Genomic DNA, 17,807 nt, shown 5'->3' with positions numbered 1-17,807 from the left:
ACTTTTAAAAAAGTTGATTAACTTTTAATCGAGATATAAAACATCCCTACAATATAAAAAAATAATTTAAAACTACGGCAACATTAAGGGCTTGAAACAATTTGTATAATGCTTAAGAAGATAAAATAATACGAATCCAATAATACATCGAGCTCCAGATGATTTATTGCGATTTTCCCAAGCTCAATGGCTACCCTCGCTACTACATGCAAAGCCAAAAAACACGAAAGTCCACTTTTCCTCAGCTTCTCGGCTTGGCTTTTCATTGCCTTAATTAAAAGCTGCATTATGTATATTTATCGGCTTCGGCGCGAGTAAAAGCAGAGCAAGTGCAGAATTTGGAGAATCGTTTTGTAGTGAAATTTTTGCCGTTAATTGGAAACAGCTATAGACCTCTGGCCAAGGAAACTATGGCATCCTTCCTTTCCCAGTGCGAAATTGCTGTTCATTTTTTAAACTTTATTTTATTTACAATTAGCGTAATAAATATTCTTATAGGAATGCAACAAGGCCGAAGGCCGAATAAATAACAACGCGGAGGTGGTTGGAGTCCTCGCAGTTAGCTCTTCTGGGGCTGTTGCTCGGCGACAATGTCCTTGCCGGAATTGCGTCCATAGTATCCGTTGTAGGCGGCCTCCTGCGGATCCCCGAAGCTGACGGAGTTGCCACCAACCTGCTGACCCTGGACCTGCTGGCCCTGGTAGCTCTTGCTGTAGTAGTCGGTGTAGGGCTTGGCAAAGCTCGGCTCCTGGCGGTAGTAAGGTCCTGGAGCGCCTCCATGGCCGCCCTCAAAGTGCTCGTGGTGGTGGTAGTAGGTGGCAGCTCCCACTCCCTGGGGGTTGTACTCGGGGAAGGTGTTCTTGCCGCCAAACAGGCCCGACAGTCCACCGCCGAATGCTCCTCCAACGCCACCTGGCGGACGGCACAGCTTGAAGTAGGCGAACAGACCGGGCAGGACAATGGCGGCTAATCCAAGGATCTTCTTGAGGCCAGCGATTCCAAGGATGAAGGGCAGGAAGAGCAGCAGCTTCAGCTTGAAGATCTTCAGCACCAGCAGCAGGGGAATGATCATCTTCTTCAACTTCTTACGGGCTGCAATGGGTTATATTAAATTTAATATTGTATTGCTTTAAACCTTGAAGACAGCGAAATTCTCAATCGGTCTAGTATTATTTTTGTAAGTTCATTGATCCATGGCAAATTTCAAATATTATTGCATTAAGAACAGTAAATTATGATTCATTGTTCAATGAAACATTAACAAATGTATGGCATTAAAAATATAAATTAGAAATGATTCCAAGATGGAAACCATTCCTGGCTCATTTGCATTTTTATCTATTTCGGACATTTATCCACATTCAAATTTTGCTTCAACTCAAAATAAATAATAATTTGTAGACTTACAGAAATGTCCAGCTCGCTGTCCATCATCAATGAGGTCCAGTTCGCCATCAATGTCGTTTCCGATGAAGCGTGCCTCATAACGACCGGCTTCGGTGAGTTCCTCGGGCCACTCGACCTCCAGAGCCGTGGACTTGATGAAGCTGCAAGGAAGCGGAAACGTGTCCGAGAATGAGCATTTACATTTTCATAAAAATCTCATATTTTATGCAAAAGCCGGGCCAACTTTGCGGTCCAAATTAATTTGCATCCGGCACGAGCCGCAGTCATTTGACTATTGTGACAGCTTACCGTTCGGCCCTTCGGAGTCCATATTTCAGCAGCTGATTCCACTCGTCGTCATCGCCACGTGGCTCCTCGGAGTACTCGAATGGCTCCTGCAGCAAGGACCTCTGCTGGGTTTCTGGCAGTCGCACCACGCGGGCGAAGTCGGAGAGCCTGGAAGTTAAAGGGATTCTTGATTAGCCTCCTCGTCGAGTGGTGGTGTGTAACGCAAGAAAAATATGCCTATAAAAGCACGCCTAAACCAACAATTTCTCTCAAGATGAAATTTGGGTCGAGGAACTATATTTTCTATGTTAAGAATCTTAAGGAAGCCATCCTTTACTGTTCAAGGGAAAATATGAAAGAAGCATCACTAGGAAACTCCTCTTCTCCAAAGACAGCAAGGGATATTTCTGTTTAAGGTTGTGTACACAATCTGAGCGCATACTTGTACTGGTCCTTGAAGAAGATCTCGTCGAAGGTGTTGAGCGCCTGGGTCTTGAAGCACTCGGAGAGGTCGCCGCCGAGGCAGTTGCTGTTGGTCCTGGCCAGGAAGGGATCGTTGTCGTTGCCCAGGCCGAAGATGCTGAGCAGGGAGGAACGTCCCCGTTCCTCGCCCACTCCTGGCTGCTGTGCCTGTGGGAACTGTTGTGGCTGCTGGGGCTGCTGGATCTGCTGAACCGGTGGCTGCGGGGCGTAGACTTGCTGGATGTTGTTGGACGACTGCTGGTCCGGAAGCCGAAGACCTTCGCCGGCCACCAGAGTGGCGAGGGCCAGAAAGATGAGCGCTCTCATTGCCATGGCTGTAAGCAGGAGAAGATGAAATGGCTTAAACAAAGCTACTGGCACAAGTTTCGCTCGAGCCGCTGAGGTTTTCTCTCAATCACCCGATTATTCCAGCATCTTCGGCTCCGTCACGCGATGTCAAAAAAGAAGTGTATATAGGCAACTTTTTGGCAACTGCTTATTGGCTTAACGGATCGACTCTCCACTTAAAACTGACACACTTTTCAGATGGCTTAGCGGTCCCGAAGGCTCACTGTGCAATTAGCCGCTCAAACGTAATAACTCTCGCTTTCAAGCCAACTTGGCCACGGCTTACCACTCTGTGCTCTTCGGTGTTTACTGCTAACTCGACTTTGGTTTGCTCAAATTTCTCGTGGAGCTTTCTGCACCCAAAAATACAGATAAAGCCACAGATGAGTTGGACCCAAAGTGAAATGCAGGCGGACCGGTTTGCCGGCTTAACACTTTATCGGCAATGAGGCGGCAAATGCTCGTAATTGAATTCCGTGCTAGAGCGCATAAACAGCGGGCCTAATGTGCTTTAAAAAGGTCAGCTCTGTCTGGTCAAGCAGAAGTGCAGTAAGGCGTTCCTAATGCGCATTATTGACAGTGGTTCGCATACTAACGGTATACATCTACGAGATATATATATATATATCTACGAGATATATACAAATACTTGGTCATAACAAATTATGTAAAATAAAAAAGGATTCGCAATAAAATGATCTTCCATTCATTGCCATTTCTTTGTATTTCGTAACTTTAAATTGGCCATAAAGAAACGTTAAAAGAGTTTCAAGCCCTAAAAGGAAATTCCCATTCGACATGTGGATCAACCACTGTATTAAGATGGACGCCAGCTGAAATCGCACGCGAAAAGTTCGTTATGCTCGAGGGGCTTTTTTGGCCAGTTGCTTTTACTTTCGTTAGGCTCCCATTTGGGCCAAATACAGACTGGGACTGGGACTCATCAGCACGACGCTTGTGTGGCAATCCGCTAGTGGTTTGGGCCAAACTAACCAAGAATTTGGCTCGCCCACCAACTTTAAAAAAGTTAAATGTCCACGAGAAGAAAAGTTTGTTGGACGCCAAAGAGTATGCAGGGAAAAACGCTTTATAGCGCGAAAGTGGAAAGTTTATGGCAACTGAAAGTCGAGCACCCAAAAGCATACAATAAATTCCGGATGTTTATGAGGGATCGTAATTGGATGGGAATGGGTGCGGAAGATTTATGGATTAGTGAATCATTATTGATTCGCGGCGAATATTTTTCACAGTCAGTGGGGTTCGCATACGATGTCGAAAGCGGTAACAAATTTTGGTCACTGTGTCTGTTGTGTTTGTTTTGCTTTTCCATTTGCATTCGCCATCGAAGGTCAATGAAATGTGGACTGGTGATGGTCGGTATTACGAAATTACAGTGGCGATAAATGGAAATGATGGCTTTATCGGGTCGAAAGATTAAACAATTTATGTACACCCTTGAATAGCTCTCCTGTGGGTACACAGTTGTCGAAAACGAAATTTATGAATATTTTAAGCAATAACTATGCCCATTTTAAGTTGACTTTGACCTATACTACTACTACTAACAATAAGATTAACACTAGTCTGCATTCGTTGAAAATAGCACTTCCTAGATTTAAATAACCATAAAACAATGTCGGTTTTGATACATTTACCGTATAATGTAGTTAAACATTAAATTTTCAAATGGCCATGCTGAATATTTTATTAATTTTCCTTGGAATAATAACAGGTATAAGGACTTCTCTGTTCAGAGAACTGAATTTTCCAAAAATTCTACATTTTGCAACCGCTTTATTAAAATACGGTCAAAAGCTATTGGCCACAATCGAATGGTCGTTTAAATTGGCAATGCAATGCTGGCGTTTCCCACATCTATTTTATTTGGTTATTACACAATTTCTCGCAGTTCATTTCACTTCACTTCACACAATTTTACATTCTTTTTTCGCTCGGTTTTTTCCGCTGTTTACCTTTTGCTGTTTCCTATAATCGCCTGGGGTGATTTTGGTTGGGTGTATCCTTGACGCGTTTTCCAAGCGACTCTGTCTTTCTGCTGGCCGAAAGCGACTGTGCGGTGGCTGCTGGCCGGCAAAGATTTTATATGAAATGCGAGAAGTGGCGAGAGGAGGAGTCGGTGGCGGAGTCAACACATGAAGACAATAGCCCAGCCGCTGTCGTCGCTTTTGGCCCGCAACGATGATGGCTAAGAGGCAGATCTCAACGCGGTCTCACTTGCGGTAGGTTGTGGATACGATCAGCCGATCGGGTTTACTTTTGCCTCCGTGGGTGAGAGAACGACCTGTGCTTCTTCGCGTCCGGCTGGGCGAGTCGAGCGTTCGTGTGCCTTGAGAAAATCCCAAAATTATTGTGGCGCACGTCGAGGCCTTGGCTTTAATTCGAGTTTGATTTAAAGAGCCAACAAACTGTTCAAGTGACTCATTCCGGGAAAACGTACGTCACAGTCGTCGGGATTATGCAACTCTTGGCCTCTTGCCTCACATACGATTATTACTTTTACTGCAAACGGGTTTTGGGAACGCCCACGTTTAAAGTCAGAGCAAAATGCGAACCAGAGGAACCTGCATCCAGTGGGTTTTTGCATTCTCTGCAATTTCCTGCGGCGGCAACTGTGGGGCAACCGTGGGGCAACTGGGCAATTCCCCATCTGGCTGCAACAAAAATCAAAACAACAGGCGGCACTGCTGCGGGTTTTCCCGCTGCCACACTCGCACGATTTCCCGATTTTCCTCGGTCAGCGGAGGCACGATCTGCCAACGAGGCCGCAAACAGAAGCCCGCCGGCGGAAATTGTTTCCGTCAGTTCGAGGGCGTTTGTGTGCGGGGGCGTGGCCGGGGAGCAAGGCTGCGGTCGGGGACGCTTCTGTTTTGCCCAACATGTTGCCCAAGCCGCGTAATTGAATCATCTACTTGGGCAGTCCTTTCGAGGATTTGACCAGTGGGAAAATTCATCAAATGCAAATAGAATGAACATTCCGCTCACATATGTAAACGTAAATAACTAGCAAGGGAGGAAATCCGGTAACAGAAAAGCTAAGCCCAATATGTCCAGTATACTCCTCTTCCGCTGCACAGATTTGGGCCCTAAATAAATAAACCTAGCACAAATTTCCGCAAATAGATTTACGAAACAATACTACCAATCGAAGCGAAACGCAGTAGTCAATAGTCTCTCCATTTAAATATGTGTTACTTTATTGTCCACTTTTAATTAAACGAAACATCCACGAATTCGTTGCATATGTTGATGATCGTAAATGTACAATTCCAGCACTGTTAGTTTAGTTAGTTATAAAAAACTTATTAACAAACTGCAAACAATACTAGAGCATACATTTTTCCAAAGTCATTCAACAGATTTTATTATCTGATTTCTTGGAGGTTGACACCATAGTCTCTTGCCAGTGGAGAAAGCAACTTCAGAAAAGTCATAAAAGATTCCTTGGATTCAAGGTTCTAACTTGTGTAAAAAGATAGTATTTTATTAAATAGAAACACATCATAACGCAGTGAGATACAAGTTAAAGAATGTCTGATAATACGTTTGGTGTCAAATATTAGTAACATTTACAAAAAATATATTACAAATTGAGTAACTAGTTTCGATTGCTTATTTCTTTTAATGTTATCTTTATTAAGGCATACGGGGAAATCCATCTACCCCTTTGGGTCCATGGCAGCTATTAATTCACCCCATTTTAGTTAGCTTTGTCATTGTGGCTAGGACCACTGCATTAAAGCTGAAAGCACTATCATATGCTCTATGAAGGACAGTATTTTACATGATAAATTAAAGCACGTACTTACATTTTAATGCATATATTCAACAGACACTTAGCCACATGTTTGCTTGTAATTAAGTTTCTTGCTGCTTCAAGTCCTTTAGAGATTTCTGTATAATGCAAATATTTGCAATAAAATGGGAAAGGTGTTCCGGAGCTGGTGACGTCAGACAAGCTGTTTCTCCATGCAATCAATTTAAAGCAGAAATACGCTTAAGAAGCCATGTCCTTGTTTTTTCTCCCCAATCAAAGAGTTTACAATAACTTCGGTTTATTTCTGGTGGTACAACATGATTTTATTGAATATTTTAAGGACATTGAACAATGCTCGCTGACTAATCGCATAACAACAACAGAATAAATAAATAGTTAAAAATAGTCGGGTTAGGTTTAAACATAGTCGAAGGCTAGAAATAAATACTTAAAATTCAGCTAAATGGCTAAAAATAACAGCGTCCTCCAGTAATTGGTGCTGGCGCTAATTAAACTACGAAACAAACTTTTCTATTTACAGCGTATTAATGAAGCCCCCGCCCCTGCCTCTGCCCCTGTGCACCCACCCTCACCCGCCGCCGACAGCTGCCGTCTGACGAACCTCTATATATGGCTAGGCTATCCTATCTAAAGTACGATTTGCATAATTACACCGCCCATCCCCAGAAGGCAAGCATCCGTCAGACGGACTTTTGACGTGACTCCCACGAACTTTGCTGTCATCTCGACCCCATACCGTCCGAGAGATGGCTCCGTGACTTTTCGACCCCGTCTACGCCAGCTTGCGGGCCTGGACCAGTTTGTTGATGTCGTTGTAGGTGGACAGCATTGCCGGGTTCTCGAGGTCCTTCAGCTCCTTGCACTTGGCGAAGGACTCGTCGCAGTCGACGCCGTCCTGGCCGTCCTTCGCCGCTCGCATGTACTTAAAGAATCGCAGGATGTCCGGGTTGTCGGAAGTAGGCTTCCGCAGTTCGTTCAGTTCCCTAAAAGTGGGCGAGGCGGTAGTTGAATTAAATTTAAAGCAAATACATGTTAAAGCTATTAATATGAATAAGTGATTTCTGCGTCTGCCAAAGTTAGGGAACTGATTCTTTGAGCTGCTTTGAGGAGCGTCAGCAGACTTTGAATGTTTCAATGTTATTAATTTTGTAAATATTAAAGTTAAAAATTTAGATATCTACAGGTAGCTTAATTGATAGTGCCAGGTCAATGTTATTAATAATATTAAAATAAAAAAATCATAAATAAGGCACTCAAGCATACTCGAACTGACAATTTAAGCTTTAATTTAAATTTCGATTGATGATCATTTTTACCCCTATTAATTTGGCCTCGTCTGAAGGCACTTTACTGAAATGCAATAAGGAATGGTATGCCTTTAATCAATCCTGCTGTAATTGCTCAACTGCGATTAATTACGGCATACTTTCGGGCGGAAGCCGAACTCACCTGCTGAGTTGGGCGGAGACCAGGTTGCTGTACGGAGCATACTTCGCGGGGTTGGCGTACATCAGGCAGATGAGTTTCTCGCGGCAAGCCTCGTTCTCCGGATTCAATTTGAGCTGGGCAAACACCGAGTCCAGACGGGACAAGAGTGGACTGTAGAAGGGGTCGTAGTTGGACAGCAAAAGCGACGAGCTTGGCACCTTCTGGAAGCTCTGGAAAGTGTTCATTACGGCCGGCGTTGGTTTCTTCGTCATCCCGGGAGCTCCGCCACCAGCTCCGGCGCTGAAGGATCCCGACATGCTCTGGGAGTTCTTGAAGGAGGCAGCGCCAATGCTCTGCAGAGCACTCAGATAGGTGTCCTGCATCATCTGCTGACCTCCGTAGCGCGACAAAGTGGCCTGGTTCACCGAGTTCCCATTCACCTGGGCATATTGCGCCTGCTGCTGGGATGCCTCTACAAGGTAAGCAAAATCGGAATAACTATCATCAAGACAGCATCTTCTATTTTAGATGGCCCACCTGCATTGTACTCGTAGCCGGCTGGCGTTTTGCTCTCGTCCGCCAGGGAAAACTTGCTGTCGTCATCGAAATTCATGCTGTTGTCCCGGAAGTCCAGTTCCTGTGGCGGCTCCATGGGGCGGATGAACAACGGCACCGACCCAGCCGAGCCGGATGTGATGCCTAGCCCGAAGGAATACAAATGTTTAAATTTATTCAAGTGCCTTAAGCCGACGTACTTACCCTTGCCAATCAGTCGGCTAACACTGCTGATGATGGTTGGCAGGAACATGGCGAAGAGCACGCTCTTCAGCACTTGCAGACCCATGTAGATGGGCCACATCACCTTCTTCAAACCTGGAGTAGAAAAATGGTATATAGTTATTTAATACAAGATGCAAGTACAAAGCGAGAATCAATGACGTAAAGAACTTTAGTATTGGGTTAATTTCAACTGATTGAGATAATTTTGTGAGTAACGATGTTTAAAGTATTCGATTTCCCTTTCGGTTTTTGGTTCTTTTTAAAGTTATGGTATAAACATTTGTTGATCTGTACTTAATTTTTACTTAATTTATTTTCTGCTTCCAAAATATGGTTTTTCATAGAAAACATATTAAATATGTCAGGAAATATGTCCATAAGAAAGAACAAACATCTCCAGACCAATACAGAAAATTATACGAACACACAAAGAATAACCTCAAAACACATAATTTCATATTCACTGACGGTTCAAAAATTAATTACACAATATCATTCGCCATTACAACGGAGACAGACGTCTTGAAATACGGCATACTGCCCCCATATTCATCCGTCCTGACCTCCGAAACAATCGCCATCCTAGAAGCAATAGAACTTACTAAAAACCGAAGAGGCAAATTTATTATCTGTTCCGACTCCCTATCAGCAGTAGATTCAATTCAAAACACAAATAATAACAACTTTTACCCAAGCAGAATACGATCGCTAATAACGCAACACGCACCTAAAATTAAAATAATGTGGATTCCTGGCCATTCAGGAATAAAAGGAAATGAACTAGCCGATCAAGCTGCAAAATCAGCAAGCAGTATGCCACTTATCCTCACCCCAAACATAAATACCACAGATATAAAAAAACACCTTAAAGCCGACCTTGCGACAAAACAGAAAGAACACATAATAAACTGCAGTCCATGGTACCAATCTATTAACACGAATACCTCACACACATGCGATTACCTTAAACAATCCCACCCAAATTGGACCAGACTCGACCAAATAAAAATAATACGACTTCGACTAGGACACACAAACATAACCCACCAACACTACCTAAATCCCAATTCAATACCAACTTGTCCGTTTTGCCAAGGTGATATTTCTTTAAACCACATATTAAACTCATGCCCTTCCCTCCTACAAACCAAGCAAGATATATTTAACAACACCAACCCTCTAGACCTTCTTAGCAAACCCAATCCAGATAACATACAAAAACTCATACTTTTCCTCAAAAAAACTAAATTATACCACAAAATCTAAAAACAAAACAGACATTTGTACATAACAAGCCAGCAATTAGTTACCAAATTAGATATTAACTAAATTAAGATATAATAACATTGTAAATAAATATAGCTGTAAGCCCCGTAGCTAATGCTATACTATCTAAGTTAGTCTAATTTTGTAAACTATTCTATCTATCATAATAAATAAATAAATAAATGTCAGGAAAATGTTGTTATTCTAAAATTATGCTTTATGGTACTTAAGTAGGAGAACAATTAATGAGAATTTAAGAATGAAATAGTTAGGGCTTTCTTTTACTTACCGCTAAAGAAAAGCAGTCGGGCGCTCTCAAAAGCCCTTGGAACATTCAGCTCCACGTTGGTGTCCTCCAAAATGCTTCGGGTGGTGCGCTTGCCAGAATGGGATTGTGGGTTCGAGTGGTTCTGCTGAAGAGCCAGGACCAAGCCAGGGGTGGGCTCATATTTGCCGTTGCTGAAGAACTGCTCCACGTAGTCTACGAGCAGATCCTCCAGACCCTTTAGTTCGGCGTCGATAGAGGCAACGGTTTGGTTCTTAAAGGCGGCTGCCGAACTCTCGGACTCCTCCTTTCTGGGCGTATCCGAGGGGTGTTTAAAGTTCCGGCGACGCATGGCCACCGCCAAGCGCAGATCACTCTCGCTCTCCGCCGGCTGGAACACTCTGTACTGGCCCGACTTGGTGAAGACATTCCGCGAAATGAACTCCGGACTGATGTCGATGGGTAGGATGGGCCGGAATGTGTCATCGTTGCGCGGCTGTCCCGCCATCGTAGTGAGGGGCTGACTATAGAGGGCTCCAGCATCCAATTCCGATTCCGGAACAGCTGCCGGTATCATCGCCACTTTGCAGAGCAAGATAATTCCATATAGCAGCGTACTGCATCTCCGCTTTCTGTGGCTGTTTGCTTTTAATTTCGCCCCGTCGATGTCCTGGCTACCCATTTTCATTATCCTTCGCCTTGCAGCTGCACTCGCATGCCAAGGTTCTCGCTTCGCTTCGACTCGACTCGATTCGGTTCAGTTTTCTGTAATGAATAATTGCTTTTTCAGAGGGGAATTCTTTTCTCGACGCGATGGAGTTGTGGCCAATTTCCGCGAACTCTGCGCGGTTGGCACAGAAATAAATAACTTTGGGGAACGTGACAGGCAACTGGAAAAAATTCGCAACCTGATAAGCGCATTACGTGCGTCCTTGAAAGGATAAAAGTACACGGAGACTCAGGTACTGTTGGATGGCACTCTTTCTTTTATTGTCTCCAATAAATAATTAATTTAAACCCCATTGATAAAGTTTAAAAGCTGCGCACTTAATCTGTGCCGGCATATTTACGAATATATAAAGGAATTTAATCTAGAAAGAGTTAAATTGTTCATCAATTTTTGTGTAAAATCACTCCATTTAATTGCTTTATTTAAAATATTTGCTAACCAATTGCTAACTAATAGTTTTTCCATACTCAACATTCAGTATGTATGTAAAATGAACAAACTGTGTGTGCGCAATATATGAATATAAACTATTTAATTACATAAATTGGCTGCCCACCAATTTATTGTTTCAGTTTATGTTTGCCAATTTAACGGGTTGATACAATTTATTCACTGATTGCCCTTTCTAAAACTATTTTCACAATTTTCTCAGTTCGTGCGTGAATTTTAGCTAATTTTGTTAAGCACTTAAGCCTTTTCTTTGTTTGAAGCGAGCGATCAGGCAACTCGATTTTGTGGATAAATATACCTTCCATTTCTGTTGAGGAGGCCGGCATTGATTATTCACAATAGGATTACTGTAGTGATTTTGAAATTGGGTGGAAAACTTAATTACATTTTGATTATTCCATCTGTGCACTGTTAAACATAGGCGTAAAGAAATAAAAACTGTTTATTTAACTAATTTCTCGAACAAAATAGATTGATGCTGCTGAATATTTTAGATATTCCGACTTGTTTTTTGGAGTGCACTTTAAACAATTGTGTTTGTTTCGGCTACGTCGCTAATCAGGCCGGATAATGCGAATGATTTCCCGTTTCCCACTTTCTGGGCATACCAATTGGAGGGGCTCGTGCCCAGCCCCACCTACACCACCCACTGCTCCCCTTAAAAGCGCCACTCTTGGGTACACAAAGCACGTCGCCAACTTTTTATTTGCCTTTGGCATTCGTCGCACTCGCTATGCGACACGCCATTCATTCGGCATTCGCTGTTCGCCATATTCCATCCACACTTTGGGGCTCCGGAGGCGGGAGCTCCGCGCTGGGGAAAAGTGAAAATGTACACAGTTTTGTTTGTGTTTACCCAGCACGGACGTCTCGGATGCGTTGGCGCTACCTCCAGACTTTAGACTTTGGGCTTCAGGCTTCGGGCCTTCGACTCTGGTCCAGATCACGTTATTTTCGTGTTGCATTTTCACTTTCGATTTTCACGGCGAGCGGCAGTGGCATGAAAACTATTACAGAACTGAGTTTGTGGCTCTAGAGCCGCAAATTGCACCCACAAGTGCGCTGCACAAAGCGAATCAGCGAACTTCTTGTTTTCCAGTTTATTTGTTGGCTTCGCCATCAAAGCCAAGAGTCTGTCTTCTGCAGTCGACTGTAAACTAAATTGAAAAACAGATGTTGGCAGGTGGTAAGAATGCTACCCGGTTAATTACTCAAATACTATCGCAATTATTACTAGCAATTCTCAACTGAATAATAAGAGGCACTTAAGTGAATTCCACTAAAGCTAAAAGTACACCTAATAAACTTATTCACACAAAATAAATCATAAGCTGAATTGCAAAAATAAAACAACTGCATGACCCAGATATTTTAAATATGTATATTCTCTTTATTTTAGTCCAATTCAATGGAAACTGCTTACAAGCCGCACTGACTGATTGAAAATTGTTTCTCTTCGGTGGTCGGAAAATGAGAAATTTCCCATGAAATGCAATGGGGCACTTTGTAAGCCTGAAAACAGCTCAGCTCGCTTTGTTTGAGCATCAAGATGCATCAAGGGATTTGAGGGGACAGTGGGCTAGTAGTATCTGCGCCGCTAATGGAAACATTATGATCATTGGCAGCCCATTAGGGCCATCATTTATAGGTTTGCTCTTGCGTCGGAAGAATTCCCCTGTGCGGCCGTCTAAACATCTCATTAAAAAGTATCGCCAGCCGACTTAAACCCCCTGCTCCCCTCCCCGGCGGTGGGTAATACAGTTTTGCTGCTTTAATTATTCACATAGTGCACGCTTTCGGGTCATGGGTCATGGCAATGGCAAATTAGTTTCCAACATTACAATTAGAACTAAATTCTGAACCCTTTGAGCCCCGCCCCTTCTCCAGCTCGACGCCTCCCTTTGGCAAGACTTGGTTATGGTTTGTGGTCGGTCTACCTTCATGCTCTGATATTCCGCTCTGATATAGTTAAGGCAAACTTTTCGCAAAGGCAGCGTTTAATCAGATTTCTGCCTCCCTGCTTTTACCATATTACACTGTTCTCCGTGCAGCTGCGCTCATCCGAAGCGAAGTTTCCCAATTAAGTCACAAAGTTTCCCGGGTTCTGATCTAATGGAAACCGATGTCTCGGGCGCACATGCTCCATATTTTCAGTGGCTCCATCTCCGCGAAGGGCGTGGGTCATGGGGCTAATAAGCTGGTAATCATTGTTTGCGACACGCCCGTCCAACCACTCTAAAAAACTTAGATGTCAGCAACCAGTTTGGTTGACAAACAGCGGCCACTAACGGTCGAAAACGCTCGTAAACGCGCTGCATCGTAACTGTTAGAGTGTGACATAACTGTTAAGTCCAACAATGGCCGAGAACAAGTTGGTCGAGACCCCAGTTTGGTCGCGACCCGAGGAGAGTCGCTTGTCCATATGTTCTGGTCGGTTGGCAGGTGCATTCAGCCACAAACACACGCTGTCTATGCTGGAAAAATTGGGATTCATGGTCGAGAAGGTCGACTTTGTGGCAGTTAATAATTTCCAATGAATTCATATCAATTCTTGTTGAATATCTCTCTTTTAACGGAAAATATTTCTGGGAAGGCCAAATTAATATTCGGTCGTTTTGGTCATTGGTGTACAAAGTTAATGCGGGAATTGAACACAGACGCAAGTTTAAGTTAATGGAAGTGGCGATGAAAACTACGAGCCTTAAGCAGTGGAAAATACGAGCATACTAATAAATTCGAGAGTGTCCCAGTGCCTTATTACATCTTTATTATGTTAAAATGTTATCAAATTGTGGGAAGCATCTGCTGCTTAAAGTAACCTCTATCCTGATTAAGCTGATGCGATAAAAACCTGATTACCAAGTTGATCAGATCTGTATTTACTGTGCGAAACCTTCGTCACGCTTTAATCTTTCGCAGCTCGGAGCCGAGCTAAAGTCACATACGATAAATTTTGCCTGACAAATCCTGAATGGCTTCAACGAGCAGTTTTCTCGACTTAACGGGTCTGGCTCGAAAGCGGAATAATGGCCGCTACGTGAGGAACTGGCTCAGACCTTCTCCGAATGGCTTTAATCCATTCCGGGGTAGGACTTTCGGTTTCAGCCGATTCCACGACAGCCCAGCAACCGGGTAACGCAATCTCTGCGGATTGGAATTCGGGTTTCGCCAATTAGCTGCCAATTTGGACGCGATGTTAGCAGGCCATTAGGCGCTGATTGTTTTACGGGGCGTTTCCACTCACTCGCACTCGCATTGAGTGATTTGAATGCCAGCCCAGCACCTGGGAGGTCTTTCTGCTATTTACCCGCTACTCAGCTGGACTTTAGAAAGTCGACTGCTATTTATGTCATTAAGTCGGTGCTGTAAGTCCAAATTAAATTCATTGGCAGGGTACGACGAGTGATGCAATCGTTGCCATCTGTGAATTTACCCAAATGACATTTAATCCACCGCCAATTCATGCCGGCTTCAAGTGCCCGTGAAACCACTCTGACATGCCCATCCACCATCTTGCGAGGATGTCGGGCGAGAGTACTTTCATATGGAAAATAAGTGTGAATGCGGTCTGCATCTGCAGCTGTCGGATGATATGAGTGCTCTCGACAAGAAAGTTGCTTCTCCGGCAGGCGGGATTAAAGAGCTGGCAAAATGAAAGTGCGAGTCGGGCGAATAGCTCGTAGTTGGGAAAACACTAATGACTCACGAGGATGTGTCCATGCCTCTGCTTCTGCCTCTTTATCTGAATCCAAACCTACTCGCATTTCACTAAGCTGCACCACTGAACCACTGCACCACTAACCACAATTCCATGGATCACTGGAAAATAATACGTGCGCTGCAGACCAATTAAAAGCAATGATAGGTGCATTTAAAAAAAGTTCGGACTTTGAATATGATAGGGAAAAGGGCTTCAAACATATTGTGAAATTATTAATATTATTCATGCATTGCATATTCTTAGAGAGACAACTAAAGTCCGTCCGCCTTATTTTGTCATTTGTTTTCCTAACTTAATACCATTTTTATCGAGGTCTATAATTTGTCGCTGTGTTGCCCACTCCTCCGCTCGTATCATTTTCATAATTTGCAGTTGATCGACTGAGACGAGAGCTTTCTTCGACGCATTTTTTTTTTACGCGCTGTGAGCCGAAAAAAGAAAGTATCGTTAAACATTTGGCGACGTTTCGATTGCCGGCCGAGCTGAGCAGATGATTCCCTTTTGGCCAGTTGGGGTAGGCCAGCTGGTCGGCTTACGTAACGTCGCTCGACAATTAATTACGAAGATTGCGGGGCTTTTCTATTAAGTTAGCGGCCAGTAGTTGCCGCACACAGTGTGAGACTCCAAGATGCGATTACAAAAGAAGATACAAAGATACAGATGCAGAGGGGCAGTGAAATGAATGGCTTTAAAGAGCCACAGCAGTGTTTGCAGGGAAATGTTAACAATCGGTTTCTTGTCTATAGTATCTTGTCGGTGGCAACAACCTTCTCCATAGCAGGCAATAACTCATCAATTGTTGGAATCGAGATTCGTGAATAAAGATTGCACGGAGGATCTGACTGGTGATTAATGACGCCTCTCATTGTCGGTCATCAATTACAACTCAATTTACCTTCTCGAACTCGGGAGCTTGTGATTCCTGCAGGAGTTTCTGGTTCACTCGGCTGGCTGGCAATTAAATTTTTGCATTCGGCGACGGAGAACTTTCTTCACCAGACTTTCGTTTCTGTATGTTTCGAAATCGGAATTGCATTCACTGCCGCTCCGCGTCGGCTCTGCGATTTGGCCTGGTGAAAATGCTGGCCGAAACCCGTTCACTCACTGGCTCACTTCCTTTCTCAATGCAATTGCCACAGCTCGTTTCACTTTAACAACACTTAGATTCACTGCATCCAATATAGCAAACAATATCACCAATTGAACTAGAGCAGCACACGCCACTGATAGGCTGTATTCTGGCAGTTATTATAATCAGAGGATCGCAATCGGGATCGCAAACTGTTATTCCCGCTTTAGTCGCGCGTCTGCGTCTGTCTTTCAGCTCGCGAAGATTTGGACTGCCGGGCGAAAGCCAAACGGCGGGTGCCATCAACCAGTTTTACCTTACGAAGCTCTACGTGAGCGAACCCACTTCTTACGTAGCGAAGAGCGGCTTAAGAGAGTCTCTTGGCCAAGAGTTTGAGCCGGGCCAAGTACTGAACTCAACAGCTGGCGCGGCCGATCACTGCACGGAAAAAAATGGTGAAGAGCTAGCTGGCTCGCGTTAACTTTATTTCTTATAACATTTACTTTAAGTTCAAATAAGTAAGAGTAAGAGTATAAGAATATAGATGTGTAAGTCTAAGAATAAGCTGATAATGACATATATATAAAATATGCTCTTTAACAAATTGTAATTTGTGTAATTGTTTCAAAATAAATCTCAGTGTCTCATCAGTGACCATCCATTTTCTCTCCTACACGGAAAATTAGTCGCTAATGAAAACGGCTCCTCTGCGGACAAAAAATAATTAAAACTGCAAACTACGTCGCCGCGAAACTGCATGCCAATTTTGCATGTGAATATAAATAAATAATACAAAGCTATAAAAATAAGCCAAGTCATGGCGCAAAAAAATAGTCACCATATGCTAACGGAAAGCGGTCACTTAGTTAGTCAGTCGCCGGCTCAGTCGAACTTTCGATTTTGTTGGCCCTGCGAGCGAAGCTGCGGACCTCTGTTGAAAAACTTGGCCAAGAGTTGCCGCAAACTTTATTTAATTTGCTACAATTTGTTTGTGTTTTTCCCCGCCAGAAGCGGTTAAACTTTTGAAATACTGAGGTCCTCACGCAGTTTGCCCTCGATTAAAATTAATTAATATTGCAAATCTCTGGGAAATTTAATAACTTTAAATGAAGATAAACACTAGTATCCATCCAAATTTAAAATCAATGCGAAGCCTTAGCTTTTTATGAACATAAATTTTGAGTATGACTAATGATTGACTAATATAAATAAATACACACGTTTGTATAGAAACGAAATATTTAAAAATCTGCAAAACTGTACACCAAAAAAAAAAATATATTTCGACTATAAACAATGTGAATGATGAATAAGAGTTTCTTGTAGCAGGAGTCCTTTGCAACAGTTTCGTTGGCAAACTTGAAAGTTTTCCCTAATGGCCGTCTTATTGTATTGGGCTTTTGGGTTTCAGGAATCAAACAAACCATGCTTGACTGATTTTAAAAAAGTAAACCCTTCAGACTGTATCGTCCTATTTGCTATATATATACTGCAGTATTTTCTCAGACCCAATGATATCTACTGGAATATATGTTATCTTTGGAATGCACATGTTGTCGTTGTGGGGATTAGAGGATTAGGGATTCCGAACACAGTGGGAAAATGCAGTTGTGCACATCTGCCGAGCATTTTCGATTTCTATAAATATTTAAGCTGAACTAGTTTAGCTGGGTACATTGTAAGCAGATTTTCACTTATTTACAAGTTGTCGCCGTTTGATCTGTGAACGGGTTTCGTGGGCCGGTTTACGCATGGGAAAGTCGTCGTTTAGAATTGGCCAACTGAGCGTCACATTGTTATTAATTTCTGGTGACAAAC

The 17,807-nt window shown here is 43.2% G+C and overlaps 2 protein-coding genes across 2 annotated transcripts; both read right to left on the bottom strand.

Moving 5' to 3' along the window:
• Positions 1-444: 444 nt before the first annotated feature.
• On the bottom strand, positions 445-4,560 carry LOC6614074. The gene is made up of 5 exons (XM_002038492.2): positions 4,458-4,560; positions 2,117-2,471; positions 1,696-1,842; positions 1,408-1,547; positions 445-1,092 (listed from the first exon to the last, which is right to left on the bottom strand). Exons 2-5 carry the CDS (start codon positions 2,467-2,469, stop codon positions 560-562), a joined length of 1,173 nt encoding a protein of 390 aa, XP_002038528.2. The 5' UTR covers positions 2,470-2,471; positions 4,458-4,560; the 3' UTR covers positions 445-559.
• Positions 4,561-6,558: 1,998 nt separating this feature from the next.
• LOC6614073 lies at positions 6,559-16,252 on the bottom strand. The gene is made up of 6 exons (XM_002038491.2): positions 15,816-16,252; positions 10,044-10,784; positions 8,468-8,581; positions 8,246-8,407; positions 7,730-8,180; positions 6,559-7,263 (listed from the first exon to the last, which is right to left on the bottom strand). Exons 2-6 carry the CDS (start codon positions 10,705-10,707, stop codon positions 7,053-7,055), a joined length of 1,602 nt encoding a protein of 533 aa, XP_002038527.2. The 5' UTR covers positions 10,708-10,784; positions 15,816-16,252; the 3' UTR covers positions 6,559-7,052.
• Between the last annotated feature and the right edge of the window lie 1,555 nt (positions 16,253-17,807).

Source organism: Drosophila sechellia, chromosome 3R (genome assembly GCF_004382195.2).
Source record: "Drosophila sechellia strain sech25 chromosome 3R, ASM438219v1, whole genome shotgun sequence".
In the NCBI taxonomy this organism is placed as follows: domain Eukaryota; kingdom Metazoa; phylum Arthropoda; class Insecta; order Diptera; family Drosophilidae; genus Drosophila; species Drosophila sechellia.
This window is presented reverse-complemented; position numbering and strand designations above follow the sequence as displayed.